At 38.9% G+C, this 24,529-nt stretch overlaps 2 protein-coding genes across 3 annotated transcripts; one reads left to right on the top strand and one right to left on the bottom strand.

Moving 5' to 3' along the window:
- Positions 1 to 525: 525 nt before the first annotated feature.
- Positions 526 to 19,481, top strand: cog5 (component of oligomeric golgi complex 5). Of its 2 annotated transcripts, none has more exons than XR_009828048.1 (21): positions 526 to 885; positions 1,033 to 1,172; positions 1,861 to 1,918; positions 1,992 to 2,046; positions 4,534 to 4,603; positions 4,794 to 4,914; positions 5,795 to 5,925; positions 6,730 to 6,889; positions 7,097 to 7,209; positions 7,651 to 7,728; positions 9,703 to 9,784; positions 9,853 to 10,048; positions 10,272 to 10,433; positions 10,496 to 10,595; positions 14,676 to 14,786; positions 14,901 to 14,963; positions 15,810 to 15,913; positions 16,950 to 17,187; positions 17,273 to 17,349; positions 17,875 to 18,171; positions 19,336 to 19,481. XR_009828048.1 is itself a non-coding variant. In XM_062065614.1 (21 exons), exons 1-21 carry the CDS (start codon positions 831 to 833, stop codon positions 18,173 to 18,175), a joined length of 2,325 nt encoding a protein of 774 aa, XP_061921598.1. In that variant the 5' UTR covers positions 526 to 830. The 2 variants fall into 2 exon arrangements, 1 of the variants encoding a protein (XP_061921598.1); XM_062065614.1 differs by lacking the exon at positions 19,336 to 19,481 and having other exon boundaries at positions 17,875 to 18,001; positions 18,092 to 18,175.
- Positions 19,482 to 19,938: 457 nt separating this feature from the next.
- Positions 19,939 to 24,249, bottom strand: ndufa5 (NADH:ubiquinone oxidoreductase subunit A5). Its single transcript, XM_062065615.1, has 5 exons — positions 24,142 to 24,249; positions 23,021 to 23,065; positions 21,460 to 21,576; positions 20,307 to 20,372; positions 19,939 to 20,091 (listed from the first exon to the last, which is right to left on the bottom strand). The coding sequence occupies exons 1-5, from the start codon at positions 24,160 to 24,162 to the stop codon at positions 19,990 to 19,992; spliced, it is 351 nt and encodes a 116-aa protein (XP_061921599.1). The 5' UTR covers positions 24,163 to 24,249; the 3' UTR covers positions 19,939 to 19,989.
- Between the last annotated feature and the right edge of the window lie 280 nt (positions 24,250 to 24,529).

Genomic DNA, 24,529 nt, shown 5'->3' on the forward strand with positions numbered 1-24,529 from the left:
TTAATCTACGTCACAGCAGCTCAGACGAGGCACCAAGCAGTGTGGGCGGGAAGCGTTTCCACAGACGCGGAAGGAGATTTTCACAACAAAGTTCTAAAGCTTAGTGATATATCAGATGTATCAGATTATAGGTGGGTTTATTGTGTACCCATCACGTTCATATTTCACTGTACGTTGCATTTTTGTTGCGTTTCCCTTGATTGTAAAATATGTCGATCGAAAGGGGGTGTGACATTCATATTTTGTCAATATTCAGTGTTTTATCTTTCATAGAAAAATGTAAAATTCTATTACGTTTTTTTAAGGCGGTCTGTCATAACGTTTTTAGCATTCAATCAGACATTATTGTGAGGTTTTGTATTAGTGTTCCTAAAAATAGATATACCGGTCCCCGGACACATTTTTTTCTCCAAATGTGGCCCCCGGGTCAAAATAATTGCCCAGGCCTGTCCTAGGGGGTGATCAAGGGTGATGGGTCAAATGCAGAGAATAATTTCGCCACACCTAGTGTGTGTGTGACAATCATTGGCGTTTTTACAGCCAAGTAGGGGCGCTGTTCTGTCGGTGGCAGCCGTCTGTTAGTTTATTTAAAGATAGAAAATAACTCATACGCTTTATTACATACGGTTTGTCTTTGTATTGTAGCAGATTGTATCGAGAAACGTCTAAAAATTGGCAATTTTAAGCTTCTGGTTCTATAATTTGTCATTTTTAATTTGGAAACACTGCCACGGAGGACCATCGAATAAGAACATTATACCAACGAAGAAGAGTCGACCAACGACTGTGTACACGCAATCACGTCAACGTCATCAATTGCGGAAGTCAACATGGAGTGGACGGTTCAAGTCAACGGAGTACCGATGAATTCATCTTTAAACGACGGTAAAACTACTTCATAAACCACCTCGGGTGTTTCAGGCTGGGCTGTCGTGTGTTGTTTAACAATTTTACAACGTATTGAGAAAAAAATGTCAATTGAAAACGTTTATAAATGATGTTTACAAAACGTACGTGTTACTGTGTTTGCAGAGTTGTACATAGATTTCCTCTCAGAGGGGTTTGATGTAAAGACATACACTGCTCAAGCTATCCACCATGCTGTCATTGCTGAGCAGCTGGCCAAGCTGGCGCAAGGAATCAGTCAACTTGATAAAGAGCTTCATAGCCAGGTAAGTACGCCATACACTGCACAACCAGACAGACAATCACACCATAAATCTGGATTTGGTTCCTGTTTGCACCATCATAAACATACAGTATTGCAGATCTCGGACACAGTTTAAGCACAATCTGATTTGACCATTACGAGTCAATCACTGTGTTACACTTCCTTGTGTTTGCAATGCTTCTAATGGGAAAGTCTTGAGAAATGCCAGCTTAACGTTAAGTAAATTAATATAAAGTGCACTCTTTTCAATTAGACTTAGACTTAGACTAACTTTAATGATCCACAGGGGAAATTGTTCCATACAGTAGCTCAATTACAATGATGGAAAGTGTAAGGATGGAAAGGACGATGCAGGTATAAATAGACTAAATATAGTGATATCAAATATAACATATATATGTAATATTTACATAATATATGTACAGTATATTATATATACTGATATATTATGTCTATATCATATATACAATATATAGCAATTACCATGTACAATATTACAGTATATGTGACAGCTTCAGCACAAAATAGAGAGTAAATCCAGCAGAAAATAGACATTAAAAACAAAGAGAAGTAGCTAACATAGAAGGTGTCAGGTAATAGACAGATATCATCTATTGCTGTATGGCGAGTAATTATAAAGCTGGATGGAGTGCGGAATGAAGGATTAGATAGTATGTTTGTTTTTTCAGGTGGTTGCCAGACATGAAGATTTATTGGCACAGGCAACTGGGATAGAATCTCTAGAAGGTACTTACTGACATAAGAAACCACATGAGGTTGTCAGCAATCACACTGAATTGAGTTAAATTGTTGTTTTCAGGGGTTCTTCAGATGATGCAGACAAGGATCAGTGCACTACAGGCAACTGTTGAAAGGTAAACATGTGCCCAGAGTGCAGCACAGGGGATATTCGGAGCACGTTGCTCATTTTTTATATCGACACACCCAAATAATACGGTTACTAAAATGAAATAAGAACAACAATGATATTAGTCCATTTACAAATACTTTTATTTTATTGGCTCAGAGTTCTTGACTTTGTAAAGTGTAGAACCACAAACACACACATGCGCAAACACTCACACAAACAAGTTAGCTGGCTGTATTGCAATCGCTTCTTTACAGTTAAAGTTCACAAACTTTCATAATAGAAATGAATAGAAATACAGAGTTAGCTTAGGTAGTTCAGGTTTTCACCCAGTTTACCAATATCAGGATTTTTCCCAGCTTGAGATGTGCATGTGGTGTTGGGGGCGTGGTTAATGTGACATCATCATATACTTTGCATAATTGTTGATGATACACATATATATTTTAATGCTAAAATAATACATTTCATACATTTAAAAATAAGTCTGTGTAATTAGTATTAACATTTTAGTTATATCGTTTTGCTTTATTTTTATAATTGTTTATGGTCCTGGTTTCGATCCTGGGCTCGGGATCTTTCTATGTGGAGTTTGCATGTTCTCCCCGTGACTGCGTGGGTTCCCTCCGGGTACTGCGGCTTCCTCCCACCTCCAAAGACATGCACCTGGGGATAGGTTGATTGGCAACACTAAATTGGCCCTAGTGAATGAATGAGAGTGTGAATGTTGTCTGTCTATCTGTGTTGGCCCTGCGATGGGGTGGTGACTTGTCCAGGGTGTATCCCGCATTCCGCCCGAATGCAGCTGAGATAGGCCCAGCACCCCCAGCAACCTCGAAAGGGACAAGCGGTAGAAAATGGATGGATGGATGGATTATTGGCCAATGTAACACGGGTTGTAAGTGGCAGCTGCTGGTCTTTCAAGTAGGGAAAGCTAATTTTCAGCTACTCTTTAAGCATGAGTACAGTCTCCAATAACAGATAGTTTATAAACATGCTAGATTTTACAATGGAAACTTAATTAAAAAATATATAAATATTTCTATATCAACAGGAACAACGGAATAAAAGTTAAAAAATGCTTTGGCAGTGTTTTATATTTCAAGATTGCTGATTCGCTCATTTTGCTGTCAATTAAAAAGGGATTCAGCCCAGACAGGTCATCCAATCGTCATGTGGAAGCCCGGCAACCCACTTTCGATCACTTTTATTCATTCGTTCACCGTCCCTGGGTGGGAAAAAGTCGAGTATTTATCCAATGATTGTCTAGTTTGGCTGCAGCACTGTGACGCTACCACAGCCGCCGGAGCAAAGATGCGGCCGAGCGGGTGGCTCCTCGTCTTACCGCCGAGGCTCCAGACACTCGCGTGCGTTTTGTTTACGGTTGATCAAAGTTATTCAGTGGCCACAATTTGTACGCATCACTAGTCATCCATCCATCCATTTCCTACCGCCTGTCCCTCTCTGGGTCGCTGGAGTCTATCCCAGCTGCATTCGGGCGAAAGGCGGGGTGCACACTGGACAAGTCACCAGCTCATCGCATGGCCAACACAGATAGACAGACAGCATTCACACTCACATTCACACACTAGGGCCAATTTAATGTTGCCGATCAACCTATCTAATCGTGCTTAAATAATATAGGCTATATATCCATTCATACAATATATTAATTAATTGGTCTCCACGTAAAAAAAAAAAAAATCCTAATTTTTAAGGTATACTGGCTTCAACTTAGCCATGGCGCCGCACCAGCGCTACGCTTAGATACATATAGGGAAAACCTTGAATATACTTGTGGCGATGAGAGCATGGTCAGAATGACGTCATCATATTATTTGCATAAATGGCGATGATGCATATATTTGATTTAAAAAGGCTAAAAAAATTATATACATTTAAAAACAAATCTGTCATTAGTAGTTAGTATTAACATACATACTTCTGTGTACATACATATACCATCAGTTATGTAGAGGAAACCCTTTAGTTAACTTTGTTCTGTTTAATTAGTTCACAAAATCAAAATGAAAAACGTGTCAATAAGTTAATGTGCTTGCTCCTCCGCAGATGATAAACTGTAAACTTGACCATGTAAAGAGAAATTACATGCTGTTGTATAAATAAGATAAGGCTATTTGCTTTTTTTGAAAATTTAAATAATAATGTATAAACCTTTTCTATATGAAATGTATTTTTAAATGCGTCTGACGCTATATTATTTATACAATTAAGTTGACACTTTGGAGGCGAGGGCTGGACGACTCCCTAATATAATGGTAGGGAAACACAGAATTTTATATTGGAGTCGTTGAATTGATGTGCTGTCATTGCTTGGTACAATGCAGGAACTGAAACTGATTTACAATCATGTCCGCTTACTAACTAAATAGGTCAATATATGACACACTGCGAGGATAAAGTGTGTCCCTACTTTCTGTAAGTCATATATATATATTTTTTTAAAAATATCAGCCTGTGCATGTGTTTGCAGGATAAGGACTAAAATTGTGGACCCATACAACAAGATTGTGGCCAGGATCACTCAGCTGGGCAGACTACAGGTAAATGCCCCATAAATCTTATGAATAAATTATTATGCATTTCATCATTCTACATCACCCTACTTTTATTTATTTAACAATTTAAAAACCTGACAGCCTTGACTGAAAAAACCACACATGAGAAGAGAGATAGCTGAAGCAAACAGTGGTCAACTTTAACGTAATATCATCTTTCCTTTTTTTGGTCCAGGTTGCCTGTGACCTTTTGCGCAGGATTATTCGTATCTTGCATTTAAGCAAGAGGCTTCAGGTTCAGCTTCAGGGTGGCAGTCGGGAGATAACGAAAGCTGCGCATAGTCTCAACGAACTTGGTAAGCCCAAACTTTTTTATACTAAAGTGCCGCAAACTGAAAAATCAAAGAATTCAATTTTCATGGAAAAACAAAGTATACACCAGGATTACAATTTTGTTAAAAAATAGCTGTTATAACAGTAGTCAATGGAGCTGAAAGAACTCTTATGAGAACGTGTAAAAAAAATAAAAAAATTATATATACAGTATATATATATATATATATATATATATATATATATATATATATATATATATATATATATATATATATATATATATATATATATATATATATATATATATATATATATATATATATATATATGTAGAATAAATATTATTCTACCAATGTTAAAATCAAAAACACAATGCAATTAAAAAAAAACACCTTGAAATTTTTGACTGCTAACCTTCAAACTGAACAATCATATCACATAAGGAACTCATGTAAAGCTGTTTTTGGGTCCTAATACGATGACTACTTGCCGTTGGAACACACTCAAAATACTAAGTGTAAGTGTGGAATTGCGTAGATTGAAACACAGTCTTTGATTTGTTTTAAAAGCGGATTGGAATGAGGGAAATTAAATATCAATGTTTAAAGTGAAGGTAATTTGAATGTGGGTGTGAGTCATTTAGCATTATCACAAGCATATTCTCCAGTAATACACTGCCTCCAGAAAATGCTAATGACCACTGTGCCAAATTGTTTTTATAGCTTGTGGTGTACACAACATGTGTGGTGGTTTTCTCTTTAAATATTCACTGTTCTTTCATTAATTATCTTTTAAACACTGACATATTTTTGTTAGTGTATATTGGATGTCCAATGTGAAATGTTTAATCAGTCAACAATATTTGTTAACTTGGTTCCTTTTTCTTCAAATACTTTCCAGATTATCTGTCTCATGGAGTCAATTTGAATGGCATTGAGGTGATTGAGAATGACCTGCTACTGATCAGTCGAGCAAGACTGGAGGTGGAAAACCAGGCTAAACGATTATTAGAGCAGGGTACAGAAATTCAGGTAAAAAAAAGTGAAAAAAGTTTTGAAGTTAGTCTTTTTTATGTGTTTATTTGGAGTTGGTCTAACTAAGGGTTAGAGTGATATTTTTAAATATTTTCATTTAATTGTATTTGCTGTATGAACTGAAATTCGGTTTAATAGAGTTGTGAAATGTTCAAATATCAATATTGAAAGGTTTTCGCTAATGGTGACTTAAGTAGTGCTGACTTTAAGGTTTTTAATGTCAAAATTGCATTTGCTGAATAATGTGATAATATTATGATGCATGTGTGACATAACACACTTTTCCTATAATAAGTTGTCTACTCTGTTCCTGAGAGCGCACTTTTTGTGCTAACCCAAATCCATAACCGTCTTGTGCACTTACCGGATATTATTACAAAATGATAACTTCTTCTTTTTATGTTCACTGCTTTCCACTGCTACGTGTTGCTCATAAACCACCATTATTTCTAGTTAGACCCCACCCCTTCTGATATGGAGTTGAGATGGCAACTAGTGAGGGTGTCCATCACTGCGCACTTATCATTTGGGCTATTTTGACAGAGCACTGCATTGTTCCATACTTGTCAGTGTGAGTGTGGAAGTATGGAGGATTGGAGGGACGAATTTGAAATAATGAAGGATGAAAAGCAACCTGTAGCAACTGGAAAGTAGTGAACAAATAGTAACAATGTCAATCTGTTTGGGCACGATACTATCAAAATTCGCAAACTAAGTAAACACTTTTTGAAGTGTACTCAGGGAGGTACTCCATTTTGAAATACAGCCTACGTCTTTTCTTTTGTACCCCTTGTCTGTCAGAATCCGACCCAGGTTGGTACAGCCTTGCAAGTCTTCTACAACCTTGGTAATCTGAGAGAGACTATCAGCTCTGTTTTGGCGGCCTACCAGACCACCATACAGGACAGTATCATCAGCGCTCTGGACATTAAGAGCTTAACACAGCCAGCCAACCCCAGAGGTAAATGCATATCAAGAAGTTTATCTTACATTACTAACAGTTATTACGTAGACCTCTTCCAACCATGGATTTGTTGATGGTTTTGTCATGTTCATTGTATTGTATCACTTGTGTACACATTGGCAGTGCCTAATTGAGTGGACAATAAAAGGAGAAATTGTATTAATCTGTAGTCATAGAAATATTTCACTGAATGTTTCCGTTTAGGTGCCCCAGGAAGAGCAGTGCTCCCAACACCTGGCAGCACAGCAGCTTTCCGTGCTGCTCTTTGGACAAACCTGGAAAAACTAATGGACCAGATATGTGCTGCGTGCAAACAAGTAAGGAACTATACATCTATTTTCTATGCCGCTTCTCCTCATTAAGATTTTGGTGAGAGACGGGCTCTACCTTGGACTCCAATGATGCCCAGTCAATAACACATGCTCTATAGCAGTGGTCAACAACCTTTTCGAGCCCAAGATCCCTGGTCTCGGCCAAAAACCAAAGCAAGAACTCCCCCTGCGTCAACAATGTTTTTATATATACATAGGATAAAATCAGGTGGTGATCTGCACCCTCCTTTTAGAGCCTCCTATCATGAAAATAATTACGTGGAAATAGAATGTGCAAACTCCCAACTGGAATTTGAACCGGTATCTTTTGACTGTGAGGCTGATATGCTAACTGGTAATCACCAATCCACTGTGTTGCCTAGAAACTGTGATTTTTGGAGAGAATGAATAAGCCTTTTTCAACACATTATGTTTCTATATTTGTAGGTGCAGCATCTTCAGAAGGTTCTGATGAAGAAGCGAGACCCTGTCACTCACAGGTGTTTCATTGATGAGATTATTAAGGTGAGTGTCACCTCAGTTATCAACATGAAGCATCAATCTACCATACAGGTAAAAGCCAGTAAATTAGAATATTTTGAAAAACTTGATTTATTTCAGTAATTGCATTCAAAAGGTGTAACTTGTACATTATATTTATTCATTGCACACAGACTGATGCATTCAAATGTTTATTTCATTTAATTTTGATGATTTGAAGTGGCAACAAATGAAAATCCAAAATTCTGTGTGTCACAAAATTAGAATATTACTTAAGGCTAATACAAAAAAGGGATTTTTAGAGATGTTGGCCAACTGAAAAGTATGAAAATGAAAAATATGAGCATGTACAATACTCAATACTTGGTTGGAGCTCCTTTTGCCTCAATTACTGCGTTAATGCGGCGTGGCATGGAGTCGATGAGTTTCTGGCACTGCTCAAGTGTTTTGAGAGCCCAGGTTGATCTGATAGTGGCCTTCAACTCTTCTGCGTTTTTGGGTCTGGCATTCTGCATCTTCCTTTTCACAATACCCCACAGATTTTCTATGGGGCTAAGGTCAGGGGAGTTGGCGGGCCAATTTAGAACAGAAATACCATGGTCCATAAACCAGGCACGGGTAGATTTTGCTCTGTGTGCAGGCGCCAAGTCCTGTTGGAACTTGAAATCTCCATCTCCATAGAGCAGGTCAGCAGCAGGAAGCATGAAGTGCTCTAAAACTTGCTGGTAGACGGCTGCGTTGACCCTGGATCTCAGGAAACAGAGTGGACCGACACCAGCAGATGACATGGCACCCCAAACCATCACTGATGGTGGAAACGAAAGCAAATTTTGCATTTCCTTTGGAAATCGAGGTCCCAGAGTCTGGAGGAAGACAGGAGAGGCACAGGATCCACGTTGCCTGAAGTCTAGTGTAATGTTTCCACCATCAGTGATGGTTTGGGGTGCCATGTCATCTGCTGGTGTCGGTCCACTCTGTATCCTGAGATCCAGGGTCAACGCAGCCGTCTACCAGCAAGTTTTAGAGCACTTCATGCTTCCTGCTGCTGACCTGCTCTATGGAGATGGAGATTTCAAGTTCCAACAGGACTTGGCGCCTGCACACAGCGCAAAATCTACCCGTGCCTGGTTTACGGACCATGGTATTTCTGTTCTAAATTGGCCCGCCAACTCCCGTGACCTTAGCCCCATAGAAAATCTGTGGGGTATTGTGAAAAGGAAGATGCAGAATGCCAGACCCAAAAACGCAGAAGAGTTGAAGGCCACTATCAGAGCAACCTGGGCTCTCATAACACCTGAGCAGTGCCAGAAACTCATCGACTCCATGCCACGCCGCATTAACGCAGTAATTGAGGCAAAAGAAGCTCCAACCAAGTATTGAGTATTGTACATGCTCATATTTTTCATTTTCATACTTTTCAGTTGGCCAACATTTCTAAAAATCCCTTTTTTGTATTAGCCTTAAGTAATATTCTAATTTTGTGACACACGGAATTTTGGATTTTCATTTGTTGCCACTTCAAATCATCAAAATTAAATGAAATAAACATTTGAATGCATCAGTCTGTGTGCAATGAATAAATATAATGTACAAGTTATACCTTTTGAATGCAATTACTGAAATAAATCAAGTTTTTCAAAATATTCTAATTTACTGGCTTTTACCTGTACTTCTAAGGCATTTAAAAAAAGAAGAAAAAACAATTAAAAAAATCAGGAATGATATGTAGTGCATTCAGAAGTAAATGTTGCACCTGAATTTGTTTTGATCCTACCAACATACATTCTCTCATTCCACCTTGTAGGACAAGTACTCCTAATTGTGCTTTTATCCACTAGGTCAGTTAGTCTATCCCTGCTTTATGTGAAAAATACTTTGCGATGACGTCAGTTGTTGGAGCATTTTTACTTCACTTGACACAACTTAGATATTTTAAAGCATACATGCATGCATTGTGGGCATCCTAAGAGTGCATTTCTTGTATCGGACTCATGGCAGGATGGCGAGCCTGATATCCTGTACACCTTTTGGACCGATATCACCAACAATCTGAAAGAAGAGTTTCACAAAGCAACTGAAGGTAAAATATGCTGCTTGTGATAGTGTCATGTGGAGTAGATAAATGTTCTTATTGTTTTTTCTTACTAGCATCATCTTACCTGAAGCAAGCGTTTGAAGGAGAATATCCAAAACTGCTGCGGCTGTACAATGAACTTTGGCGTCGCCTCCAGCAGTATAGCGCCAGCCTGCATGGTGCACTTATAAACAGTGGCGGAATAGACACCACTCTGGAGCTAGAAACAGACAGCCTAGACCTCTTCTCTCAAACTAAACAGGACTACAAGTAAGCAATGCAACCCAACTTACTAACTTTTCTCCAATTCCCACATGCTACTGCCACTCATTTTACGAGTGGGACACACTCAATACCCAATTTACATTTATTTACACACACAAAAGTACCGAAAATTGGTATCATTAAGTACGGGTATTGATTACCCGGCACTGAAAATTGGGTTCAACTGTGAAAGGTACCATTTCAGTCTTGTGGAATTTTGTGCGTGCAGTCCAGAGAGGGCGCTGAAGGATTCCCTGCGCCCGTATGAAGCAGCTTACCTTTCCAAGTCCCTGTCTCGCCTGTTTGATCCCATCAACCTGGTGTTCCCAATGGGCGGACGCAACCCACCCTCACATGATGAATTGGAAAGCATCATCAAGACCATCAGCAGGCAAGCATACATGCCAGTGAAATGGAGAAGAATCTCTTCATTTGTCTCTTGTTTGTCTGCAGTGAGCTTAATGTAGCATCCATCGATTCCGACCTTTATCTTGCTGTTGCCAAGAATGCTGCCAAGACCGTACAGCTCTTCTGTGTCAAGTCCGAACAGCTGGTATGCAGAACTTACTTTGTGCCCATGTTGGAATCATTTGTAAATTCTCACCTAAAAATATGTTTGCATCCATACCTGCAAACATGGACACATTTTTTAGCTGACATTTAAATGACCGTATAGTGTACGCTGTTTCACTGCATTCCAGGAACCTCATTTATAAAAGTTGCTGCACACAAAAAAGAAATGAAATGTACGTACAAAACTTTCACCACAAACGTTGGTATTTATGTTAAAATTCTATGCGGAAAAGATTGCGTATTCTTACGCACCCTTTCGACCATCCGTAGAGCTCATGCAAAGTTTTTCAGACCGACTGAACACAAGTTAGATTTTTTTAGAGGTGCACGTCACGCTACGAAAGATTTTTTGTGGGGAAAGGATGCAGCCCAGTGCCTTGATTACAGGATTGTAATGCAGGCTGCAGAGACTGAACTCAAAACTAAAACAGGCCAAATGCAATACAATTCTTATGTGGAAAGTTGCGAAGCATACAAGTGCTTAAAGGTCAAAAAGTAGAAGAACTGCATATACTTATGAGTACATATAACTTAAAGGTTGGAAGATTGTGTGTGCTTGTTACTTACTTCAGAGGTCTTAACTGGAAAGTTGAAGTATGTGTTCTATGTACAGTATATGGCAAGATAAAATAGTTTGCTTTAAAACCTTGGTTTAGTTTAAAATTTAACATGTTTAACTAAGTTAAATTTACCCTTTGGGGAAATATGATTTAAATTATTTTCAAGCCAAACAGGAAACAAAAGTCCCTATGTTTAAGAAGGGCGTAGAAAATTAATAAAAAATTTAAATTTTTTTATTTTTGACCATTTAAAAGGCCTTTTGATCAGATAATGTCACATCTCTAAATTACTTGTGCAAATTTATACTTATTGACATCTTTGACATTAATTAATCAACACGCCTTCAAAGGGTTAATATTTAAAAAACATTACATGTTGAGTATTTTTATTTGAGGTTGAATGAATTAGATTGAGAGATCTGAGCAAAAAAAGTAAAAAATTAATCAAAAATGTTTTTATGCCTTTTGAAAAATAAATGACTTATGTCCTTTTTGGCTTTGAGGTATTGTTTAATAACTGCCAGTGTATCATACACCTGTGATAAACCTGGACGTTTAATATTTAACATAATGTGCCGGCCGGGCACAGCCCGAAGAGGCTACGTGGGTCCCCCCTCCAATGGGCTCACCACTCGTATGAGGGGCCATAGAGGTCGGGTGCAATGTGAGCTGGGCAGCAGCCGAAGACAGGGCACGTGGCGGTCCGATCCTCGGCTACAGAAGCTAGCTTTTGGGACGTGTAACGTCACCTCGCTGGGGGGGAAGGAGCCTGAGCTGGTGCGGGAGGTGGAGAAGTTCCGGCTAGAGTCGGACTCACTTCGACGCACAGCAAAGGCTCTGGAAACAGTTCTCTCGAGAGGGGCTGGACTCTTCCACCCTGGCGGGTAGTTTCCCTCCGCCTTCGGTGGGGGGACGGGCCGTGACCGTTGTTTGTGCTTACGCACCAAACAGCAGCTCAGAGTACCAACCCTTTTTGGATTCCCTCGAGGGAGTACTGGAGAGTGCTCCCTCAGGTGATTCCCTTGTTCGGCTGGGTGACTTCAACGCTCATGTTGGCAACGACAGTGAAACCTGGAGAGGCGTGATTGAGAAGAATGGCCACCCGGATCAGAACCCCAGTGGTGTTTTGTTATTGAACTTTTGTGCCCGTCACAGATTGTCCATAACAAACACAATGTTCAAACATAAGGGTGTCCATATGTGCACTAGGCACCAGGACACCCTCGGCCTCAGTTCCATGATCGGCTTTGTAGTTGTGTCATCGGATTTGCGGTGTCATGTTTAAGACACTCTGGTGAATAGAGGGGCAGAGCTTTCTACCGATCACCACCTGGTGGTGAGTTGGCTCCGATGTTGGGGAAGGATGCAGGACAGATCTGGCAGGCCCAAACGCATTGTGAGGGTCTGCTGGGAACGTTCAGCAGAGTCTCCTGTCAGAGAGAGTTTCAATTCCCACCTCCGGAAGAACTTTGAATATGTCACGAGGGAGGCGCTGGATATCGAGTCCGAGTGGACCATGCTACGTACCTATATTATCGAGGCAGCCAATTGGAGCTGTGGCCGCAAGGTATGGGAGGAGTTCGGGAAAGCCATGGAAAACGACTCCAGGACGGCTTCAAAGCGATTCTGAACCACCATCCGCCGCCTCAGGAAGGGGAAGCAGTGCACTGTCAATACCGTGTATGGTGAGGATGGTGTGCTGCTGACCTCGACTGCGGATGTTGTGGATTGGTGGAGGGAATACTTTGAAGACCTCCTCAATCTTACCAACACGTCCTGTGAGGAACAGTGCCTGGGGAATCTGTGGTGGGCTCTCCTATTTCTGAGGCTGAGATTGCCGAGGTAGTTGAAAAGCTCCTAGGTGGCAAGGCCCCGAGGGTGGATGAGGTCCGCCTGAAGTTCTTTAAGTCTCTGGATGCTGTGGGGCTGTCTTGGTTGACAAGACTCTGCAACATTGCGTGGACATCGGGGGAGGAACCTCTGCATTGGCAGACCGGGGTGGTGGTTCCCCGGTAAGATCTATTCAGGTGTACTGGAGAAGAGGCTACGCCGGTTAGTCGGACCTCGGATTCAGGAGGAGCAGTGTGGTTTTCGTCCTGGTCGTGGAACTGTGGACCAGCTCTATACTCTCTGCAGGGTCCTTGAGGGTGCATAGGAGTTTGCCCAACCAGTCTACATGTGCTTTGTGGACTTGCAGAAGGCATTCAACCTTGTCCCTCGGGAAGTCCTGTGGGGAGTGCTCAGAGAGTATGGGGTATCGGACTGTCTGATTGTGGCGGTCTGCTCCCTGTATGATCGTGTCAGAGCTTGGTCCGCATTGCTGGCAGTAAGTCGGACCCGTTTTCAGTGAGGGTCGGACTCCACCAGGGCTGCCCTTTGTCACCGATTCTGTTCATAACTTTTATGAACAGAATTTCTAGGCGCAGTCAGGGCGTTGAGGGGATCTGGTTTGATGGCTGCAGGAATAGGTCTCTGCTTTTTGCAGATGATGTGGTCCTGATGGCTTCAGCTGGCCAGGATCTTGAGCTCTCACTGGATCGGTTCGCAACAGAGTGTGAAGCGACTGGGATGAGAATCAGCACCTCCAAGTCCGAGTCCATGGTTCTCACCCGGAAAAGGGTGGAGTGCCATCTCCGGGTTGGGGAAGAGATCTTGCCCCAAGTGGAGGAGTTCAAGTACCTCTGAGTCTTGTTCACGAGTGAGGGAAGAGTGAATTGTGAGATTGACAGGCGGATCGGTGCGGCGTCTTCAGTAATGCAGACACTGTATCGATTTGTTGTGGTAAAGAAGGAGCTGAGCCGGAAGGTAAAACTCTCAATTTACCAGTCGATCTACGTTCCCATCCTCACCTATGATCATGAGCTTTGGGTCATGACCGAAAGGACAAGATCACGGGTACAATCGTCCTCACCCTATCTCTCTTAGAGATAGGGTGAGAAGCTCTGTCATCCGGGAGGAGCTCAAAGTAAAGCTGCTGCTCCTCCACATCGAGAGGAGCCAGATGAGGTGGTTCAGGCATCTGGTAAGGATCCCACCCGGACGCCTCCCTAAGGAGGTGTTTAGGGCACATCTGACTGGTAGGAGGCTACGGGGAAGACCCAGGACACGTTAGGAAGACTATGTCTCCCGGCTGGGCTGGGAACGCCTCGGGATCCCCCGGGAAGAGCTGGACGAAGTGGCTGTGGAGAGAGAAGTCAGGGCTTCTCTGCTGAGGGTGCTGCCCCCGCGACCCAACTTCGGATAAACGGAATAAACGAGATGGATAAAAAGATTGTAGGAAAAATCAAGAATAATGAAGTAATACATCAACATTTCTGGCCAAAAATATGGCAAAATTTACTGAAAGGACAAAAAAGTCAACTTTTGTCCCCTGAGAATATTTACATGTTAACAGTTTAACATGGCCAGTTTTTTTTATTTATGTATAAATAATTGATTCATACAATTCTCCTTTTTTTATTGAATAATAATTGATTCATACAACGCTCCTTTTTTTGTAGTTGGGTACTCAAGGTGATGCAAGTCAGGTGATCGGTCCACTAACTGAAGGCCAGAGGAGGAACATTGGAGTAGTCAACTCGCTCTACCGTCTGCAGCTTGCTGTTGCCAAGGTAAGGCGTTACACAAAATATATTAAGATCAATCATTGGATTATACCCTCCATGCTAGGAAGTGAAAAAACCCTTCACTTATCAAAACTTTGACTTGACTTTGTTTTTTTGCAGCTAATTTCTAGTTTGGGGACAAGCATGACCGCTCCTGCAGAGGCTCTCTCTTCTTCTTTGGAGGTATGAATTAATTAATTCAATATGGAGTCTTGCAATGAGTTAGCTACCTTGATGAGTGTCCATGTTTGATGGCTATAAAGTAGGGATGTGCCGATAAATCGGCCACCGATCAGTATTGGTCGATTTTCATGAAAAAGTATGTATCACCTTTTCCGATTATTTAGTCTCAATGCCGTTTCACAAACACTGATACCGTTTGGCTAATATTGTGTTCATTTTTAGTCTCCTAGCTGAAAAGCTACAAGCTAATTTTGTATTCCCATACACAGTTTGGAACCGCTCCGGTTTATGTAATAATAATAATCACTTTCATTACGGCAAATAAACACATGGGGCATTTTATTGTAAAAAAAACAAAACAAGGCTGCCTCATGTTAGTGCAGATTTCCTGTCACTTCTCGTGGGGTGCACAACGCAAGTACAAACGGCATCCACTATGTCACATGGCTTTAAAAATGCGCAATGTGTTAAAAAAAACTTTCAAAATATGCACATGACAGATCAAGATCAAATATGGCATATTTATTTTTCACTAGAAGCTCTGTTTTGCAACCTTGATTAAATTAATCCCCTGATTATTTGTTCCCGATCTGTAAAATAAAAGGTGTGCAGGACAGGATTGGCTTACCTCAGTACAGATAATGAGTGAGTTCATTATCACATTTTACTTGAAATACAATATTTATTTCATTAGATTTAATAGCATCTGACTGTCGTAGTGTGTACAGAGAACAATGTTGGCCCCTGAGACAAATGTAGTCTATATTCCTTAGCTTTTGACATCAAAGAGCCGCTGGGTTTGAAACACTAAAACTTAAAACGTTCTTTTCCTGTTGTGTTTTTCAGGAGTGCCAGGCGCTGATGAGCAGCGCGGTGCAGCCTCTCCTGCAGTCCGTGAGCGACTCAATAGAGGCCATTTTAATCACGCTGCACCAGGAGGACTTCTCAGGGTTAGTCTTTTTCTAATCACAGACCCTCTTCAATCAATCACAGCTTTCATTTAAGAGACGTTTTTATAAAAATAAGACATATGCTATTTAAAATGACAACCATTTTATGTACTACAGCTATGAAATTTGAAAAAAGTGTCATAATGGTAGATATAATTTAACTTTTCACCAAGGGAAGAATACTGAAAACATTTAAGGACGTGGATTTAGATTTTTTACAGGGTAAGAAATAAACAGCCTTTGGTTTATAGTGACTAAAATAGGCTAAATCGGGGCCTTCTCGCTAATCTGCACGTATCGGACATTGATCGGGAGCTATTGGGCAGCCCAGGACAGAGTTGGCTCTCTTGGTTGCTTTGTTAGGTCTGTTCCGTGTGCAAAATGTATTATTTTTTGCAAATTGTTTTGTTTTTCGTTGTGCTTTACTTTTGTAGCTGTATGTAGATATGTATATTCATATATGACAGTATGAAGGGGCAGCTAGTTGCATCACCTCTGTCCTCTTTTAAATGTATTTTACATCCTTTGTGTTCTTTAGTATTTCCCTCTTGTTTTCACCTTATTTTTTGTGGATTTTTTTGTATCTGCACTGCAACCACATACTTTTCCCTTGTGGGATAACTAAAGTTTATCTTATCCTAAGTAGAATTGTTTTTGGAGCCTTTTCACCCCCATTACAAAAATGTTTTACACCTTAATTATTCTTTTTTTTATTATTCTACATAAAATTACCAGACCAGCACTAACACAGTGCGCCACGGGCGACAATAAGAATCCCCGGAGAAATTTCCCTTTATATTTTTATCAATTAGGTAATGGGAAGGGGTGAGGAACGCGTTTGCAGTAAAATGTAATTTGAAATGAACTTATAAACTTATTTCAGGTTTCTTGTCTGGTTTTATAACTGCTACAAAAAAAACTACGGTACTATAAAAATGATGGGACTAACTGTTTATATCTTTGTAAGGTTCGCATCGCTGTAAAATCAACTCCTTTTCTTGTATATCGCTAACTGTCCTATTTGTGTGCGTTGCAGGGGGCTGTCCAACACCAGTAAGCCTGATGTTGTCTGCTCGCTCTACATGAAGGAGCTGCAGGGTTTTATCTCCAGAGTGATGGCCGACTACTTCAGACACTTTGAGTGCACTGATTTCATCTATGAAAGCACAGAATCCATTGCTCAGAGAGCGATCGAGTTATTCATACGACATGCCAGCCTGCTGCGCCCGCTGGGGGAGGGCGGGAAGATGCAATTAGCGGCTGACTGTGCACAGGTGAGGACTGAAAAAAAACGACCTCAAGTTTGATAGAGTTTTTCCACTGCTAACTGCATTAAATTGTGCATTTTGTTGTCTTAAGATGGAGTTGGCTGTAGCTCCGTTATGCAGAAGAGTATCAGATTTGGGAAAAGCTTACAGAATTCTTCGCTCTTTTAGGTACGTAGCCACAAGCGTCAAGGGGGGTCAATTTTATGAAAAATTGTTGACGTCGACATTTGGTGTAGTTTTAAATCATCCACACCACTGGCATGTCAGATGTGTGGTTGTGTCAAAATCCATACAAAGCAAGGAAAACAAGAAAGAAACTGAGTTTTACCTTCAAAATGCACCCATTTATATTAAGTACAAACAAAAGATTGTCAAACTACTCCTTTAATTTCATTATTTGTGCCAAAATCACAAGAAAATTTAGCAATGGCTAGTTTTGGTTAGGTAAACAATTGCTTATGTCGACATGGGTCAGCTAATCTGAAGGATATCAACATAAATGGTAGTGCAGAATGTATTGTAAATAATTTTTTCCTTTGATGATATAGAACCTTTATTTAACCAGATAAGATATGAAAACGAATTATCCACTAAATTGTTAGAAAACAATAAAATGTTAAATACTAAATTTGTAAGACAATTTTTAATGGACACAAAAATGTCAACTGCATTACCATAATGTTTGTGTTCCAGGCCACTGCTGTTTCAGACCAGCAATCTAATCATCAGCAGTTCAGTTGTGGGGGAACTCATTCCTTACAGCACCGTCCTTCACTTCCTGTTCACCAGGGCCCCGTCTGAGCTCAAGTCACCTTACCAGGCATGTACACGCACACGCACACACTCTGTGAATAACCTGATGGACTTTTCGAGGAGGTGAAAAGTAAAGCATCATGTCTTCCACCCCCAGAGAGCAGAGTGGTCCATCACTAGATACTCCCAGTGGATGGACGCTCATCCCTCAGAGAAAGATCGCATTACACTTATTAGGTAAGCGTAGGAATCATAAATTGAACTACTGTACTTTTATTCATAGGGAAAAAGTTGTGCATCAAATTATGTTTTATCTCCTGGTAAAAATGTTTGTATAAAAGGGGTGAGGAACACATTGAAATAATATTATTACATGTTCAAATAAAACTGCAAGGGGAAAAAACATATTTACATTTATAACATTACAACTTTAGCATTGTCACATTGATGTTATTTATTAAATCATAACTTTTTGTAAAGCAACTTTATTCTTGTAAAATTACCAGTTTTGTCGTAATATTAAAAATGTACATTTGTGAGGAAAAAAGTACTAGTTATTGTAGCAAAAACATTACATTGCATTATGACCTTATTGAATATATTTTCTTAACATTTGACTTTACAGTTCTAAAGATATAAATTGTCTTTCTTTTAATGATTTGACCTTATTTGTATGAATTTTTTTATTGTCAAAAATCATCATCAATCATAACTTTTAAAATATTGCAACTTTGTAAATTAGTTTTCTTGCAGAGTTCACTTAATTATAACATTGTGTTGTAAAGTTGTTTAATACTATAACTTCTTAATGTAATACATTTAAAATATTAAGTTGCGAAAAAAAATTAGTTACTGTAGTAAAAAAACTTTATGTAACATTTACTAGCCTTATTTAATTTTTTATTTTTTTATATTACTTTACTGTTCTAAAAATATAATTGCCTTTCTTTTGAGCCGTTATTCATATAATTGTACGAGTATATTCTCAAATTATTTTTTTACTCATTCAATTATAACTTTAAAATATCGCTACTTTGTCTGCGTAAAATTTGAACTTTTCTTGCAATGATCAGAATTAATTTCTAAATAAGTTTCTGTAATACCAATTGATAATTATCAATACAAAGAATACATTCAAAAATAAAGTTGCAAGAAAAAAGTATTAGTGTTTAGAAAAAATAACATTTTAAATGAAAGGTTCTGACCTTATTTAATATTTTGACTTTACTGTTCTAAAAGTATGATTGTGTTTATTAAAAATGTTACTTTAAAAATGTTTTACGTACTTTATTCTTGTCAAATAGTTTTTTTCCTTACATGTTCGAACTTAATTCTTACAATAGTTATGTCGGCTCTTCTTGTCGATGAATGACTTTTGACTCCTGCGTTTCCTGGCGACAGAGGCACTCTGGAGGCGTACGTGCAGTCGGTCAGAGCTCGGCAGGGGAAGGAGTTTGCACCCATCTATCCCATAATGCTCCAGTTGCTGCAGAGAGCCACTAACGGTGCTTTGGAAGCCAAAGCCCTAGGGTGTTAACACATGCATGATTTCACCTTTTCAAAATGAGAGATATCCTTTTTGTGAAGGACAACTTTAACAAATTGTGAGCAATATTCACACTATTCAATTATCGGTCGTATATGAATGAAACATGTTTGTGTATATTTGCAGTACAACCAAGGAGATCACTGCAAACACCATATGTTGCAGTAAATGGATATGTACTCTGTATTAAATTACTAAACACTTCATGTATTTTGAATTTTTGTGGAATTACATATATCCTGACATTTGTGTATTTTTATTGGACACAAGCCTGGTTTGTAAATTCTACAGTACCATGCAGAGGTGTGATTAAATACAGTAAAAGTATTTTTCATTACTAGTACTTTACGTAGGTGTTTTTTCTAAGTTATTTAATTAAATATCACGATGATGGGTTGTTTATTTTTTAATTAACAATATACACTTTTTTTTTTACAATTAACGACAGTACCATACAGAGATTTTTATTTAATTTTATTAATGACAGTATTATACATTGGTGTTTAAATTTAGACAGGCCATTTCCACTGGTTGGAAGGAGGTTCTTCTATCAGTGGTTCCCATGGTTTCCATTCAGCCATCTTTCGTGACAGAGCCAACTCGCACTCTGCCTACACACACACACACAATTTTCATCAGTGTAAACGCCACAGACTATGAATGTTGTGTCTTTGCAATCATTTGTCAATGATGTGTTTTTAGATTTTACAACTTGGCAGCAGAAGGCCCAAATGTAGTTGCAATAAACCTACTGCAGCTGGACTACATTCATGTGCTGCCAATCAATCAATCAATAATAACCAATTAGGAGCGCTGTGAACAGTACCTGGAAAATGACCTCTTCAATCTGTCCACCATTGATCTTCTTCTCCAACATTACAACATCAGGCTCCTGAGAGGAAAACTAATTTCATCGTATTGCAGAGATCAACGATTCTCATAGGCTGGCCGAAAAATACCCCAAAACATTTGGAATTATACATTTTATATTTGCTTTAAAACTTATAAAGTAGTTCATTACACATGGTATTGAAATTTTTACACTCCAAAAAATTCATATATATAAAATATTTTCAATATGGATTTTATGGTTTTGGTCCATTTCAGGCCTGTGCTAATACACTGTCAAAATGAACAAGAAGAGTTGCACATGAAGCCTTGGCGAATTATGCAAATTAGACGATGACCTCATCCCCTCCCCCAAAAGATTACAGTCATATATAAAACACAGTAGCACCATATCATAACAGAAGTCATTGAAGGATATATTTCATAAAGAATAGGTCGCTAGTTTCTAACGACTTGGGATGAAACCATATGAAAATTTCATATCACGATTATTGTGACCCAAATTATGGCAGTATCGTTGAATGTGCTCAAGAAATATTTATATACACACTGAAATCTCAGGGTTCCCCCTACACATAAATGATCGTGGCGCAACACCACGGCAAGATTAACACCGCCACACCTTCAAAATCAGTTTATTCTTTTTAAAACATGTTTTTTTTACTTGAAAATGTTAAGTGATATATTGTATGAATGGACACAATATATCTGTAATAAGAGAGCACAGCTTGTAGTTAAATGTGTACAATAGAATATCGTAGTTGCTAAGACACCAACATGTTTATATAAGTTTAGTTTGGGCTATGTTTTTTCATAATGGGGAAAGACTTTAATGTCTCTTGTTTTCATGTTAGCTTTTAAGCTAGCTAGCGAGCTGGCACCAGTCAGTCCATGAGTTTATCAAAAATTTAGTTATCAATCCGTTTTTTCGATAATTTAAACAAAACATTCCCTGCAAAAGTCCCCAGGTAGAAAGATGGGTGTTTTCAGAAAGCCAGTGGAACATTTTCTGTTCATCTGCCACCATTAAAACATGTCTGAGTCTGCAACCTGCTTAGAGCTACTTTAAGATGACCAGCTGCAATATTCACACAAAGTTGCTCTGCAGTTGAATAAAATGTGTCACTCACCGACTTGACGTAGTCAAACTTCTCGTTTACCAGCTGCTCAGTGTACTTCCTGTAAGCAGCATCTTGCGGCATCGTCTGCAGAGACGCCAGGATCTTGGAGTAAAGAGCCTTCAGACGCTGGAAAACAATCATGCAGGTCACAGGAGTGGAACTCACAAACTTCCTTTTTAGTTCCACTCATTTCTTAATGTGTGGCAACTTTGGATAGTTTGCAATAAACCAGCAGGAATTGAAAAAGCTCAACACATTCTGCATTAAAACACTCACTTTTGAAAATGTCTACATTTTAGGGAAGAAATAAATGTAAAAATGGGGATTGAACTATTTGGAGTACAACGGGTGGGAAAATAAGACTAAATTACTAATTTGATGGCAGCCAGATGCGTTGAACTTGGATTTTTAAGTGTCAGTTGAAGTCACTATTAAACGTTAGATATGATATATTAAATATAAGTCATGGCCAAATTACAGAGATTTAAATGGACTTGGTGGTGCCATGTTGGGATGAAGTCCTATTTATCAGATTGATCCCGATATCTTTTTCATTACCCGTTTTAATATGAGTTCAATCATATTTTATTCATATTTTAATAAACCTTGTGCAAGCTTAAGGTTGACTCTACACACGTACTCTTGACCCAAAAGGAATCCTCTCATAAAAGTGTCGTAAGTCAGCAGTATTTTTTTCTCTTTTCAATGATGGACATCTTTCAACAACTTGGTACCCATCTAATCGCCTTCCGCCCGAGTGCAGCTGGGATAGGCTCCATCCCCCACGCAACCCCGAGAGGGACAAGCGGTAGAAAATAGATGCATAGATAGCTATCATATAGTTTGTATTATTTTGTGGTTTTTTTTCCATATTGTATGGCCTTTAATATATATATATATATATATATATATATATATATATATATATATATATATATATATATATATATATATATATATATATATATATATATATATATATATATATAGATATATATATATATATATATATTATGATGTTTACAGTGCGTACTGAGATAGTCAAGTCAAGTCAAGTCAAGTCAAGTCAACTTTATTTATATAGCACAATTTCAACAACTTTTTAGATTGAACCAAAGTGCTTTACAGGTTAAAAAAGCATGGAGCAAACAAAAAAACAAAAAAAACTAAACAAAACAAAAAAACAAACAAAGAACATAAACAATGAGTGTGCTAAACAAGATAGTGCAAATGCAATACGGTAAAAGGGGTCGAATAAAAAGTTTTAAAAATTTGCAGAATAAAAAATAATAATAAAAGTGCGACAAATTGAAAAATACAACTAAAGCGAAGGTAGAATGAGAAAGATAGAATGAGAAAGAAATCAGGCAGGACTTGCTTGAATTCACAAGTCTTTTATGTACATCTGCCGTGTTATATATAACTGCTCAAAATCATTTTCATTGCATTTCAGCGATTTGACGCCATTTTAACTCATTTACGCTCATCAAAGCCCTGAGAATGATGCTCATGGTTTTATGGCGCCAACTGGTGGTTAAATGACGCAATGGACGTCCTGTGTGTGTCTTACCTCATGAGGATGTTGGGACACTGCCAGTCCAACCAGGCCAGTTGTCTGTCAAAGACAGTCAGGACAAGTGTTAAAAGTTGAAAAACTACAATACAATTCTACACACAGCGAATCACAATTTAAAAAGTAAATGAAGTTTTGTGGTATTTAGGGAAAAAAAATCATATAATTTATATATTTGAAATAATTGTGCAGAAAATAACTTTACCCACACTGTTATAAGGGAAGTGTATACATTTGTGTAAAAAGGTGAAATAATTTCATTTAGGACAACAGCAAAGTTGTAATTGAACAAAATAAAGACAAAGTGAAGCGCTGTAAACACTTTCCGGATGTACCGTACTGGATATAATGTATTGCAACATCAATAATAAACAGTCAATATTGCAACATATTATATTATGAAAACTATTTTAAACTAAAGTTTTTTGAACAATGCAAGGAAGACAGCAGTGTACGCTTCTTCAAATATGACTGTGGTGTGTTTACATAATTCCCCCATGGAACTCGAGTTATGGTTAGAGAGTTCCGGTCAGACAGGTTTGGAGGGAACACATTTCCGTTGTTGTTGTGCACAGACTACAGAACAGCAGGGATGAAAACAACTGCTCCATCCTTACTGTAAATTGCTGAATGTCATTAAAGCAGTTAGCTCCCTCTTTTCACACTCCCTTCCTTACGCGCTGCAACATCAACAATGTCCTCTATACTTGTTTTTTTAAAGCATAATGTTTGCTCAAATATGTGCCTGTGAAGCCCATAGCTACATACAGTGTTGCTGAATAGCACATCATTAGAATATTAGTGTATAAACATGGGAAACGTCCATCTAGCCGGCGATGCGATCCATCTATTCTCAACCGCTTGTCCCTTTTGGGGTGGCGGGGGGTTCTGGAGCCTATCTCAGCTGCATTCGGGCGGAAGGCGGGGTATACCCTGGACAAGTCGCAACCTCATCACAGGGCCAACACAGACAGACAGACAACATTCACACTCACACACTAAAGCGGTCACTTTGAACGGTGCAGTTGATATACCTAACAACACTTTCCTGGATAATAATAACGTATTACGCGTTTTGAATAAGTACTAAAACAAAAAGCATTGACCTCTACTCGTACCTTTTTCAGAAGACCTGCCATGGTCTTTACACCGGACAGCCCGCGCTAGGATTTCCGGCGACTGCTTATGACGTCATGAAATCGTCAATCCTGTGGGTGTTCTTTAAATGTTGCGTTTACTAAACTCGGAAATCGAAAAGACTGCGTGGTTGCACAACTGAAGTTTGCATTGTACCGTAGTTATTTTCCGGTTTTGAAATTAATTGGCAAAACATGGAAAATGTAAAAAAAATGTATGAACGTTCCGGTCTTAATTAGTTTTGATGTGGTCTCATCTGACTTATTGACATATTTTTATTTTATTTTGTCCCGCAAATTTTCTGATCTATGTATGTATTTTTTAATGTTGATATATAGTCTGCGCCCTGTAAAGTGTCAAAAGAAATTG

The sequence above is a fragment of the Entelurus aequoreus genome, linkage group LG12 (genome assembly GCF_033978785.1).
Source record: "Entelurus aequoreus isolate RoL-2023_Sb linkage group LG12, RoL_Eaeq_v1.1, whole genome shotgun sequence".
Taxonomy (NCBI): domain Eukaryota; kingdom Metazoa; phylum Chordata; class Actinopteri; order Syngnathiformes; family Syngnathidae; genus Entelurus; species Entelurus aequoreus.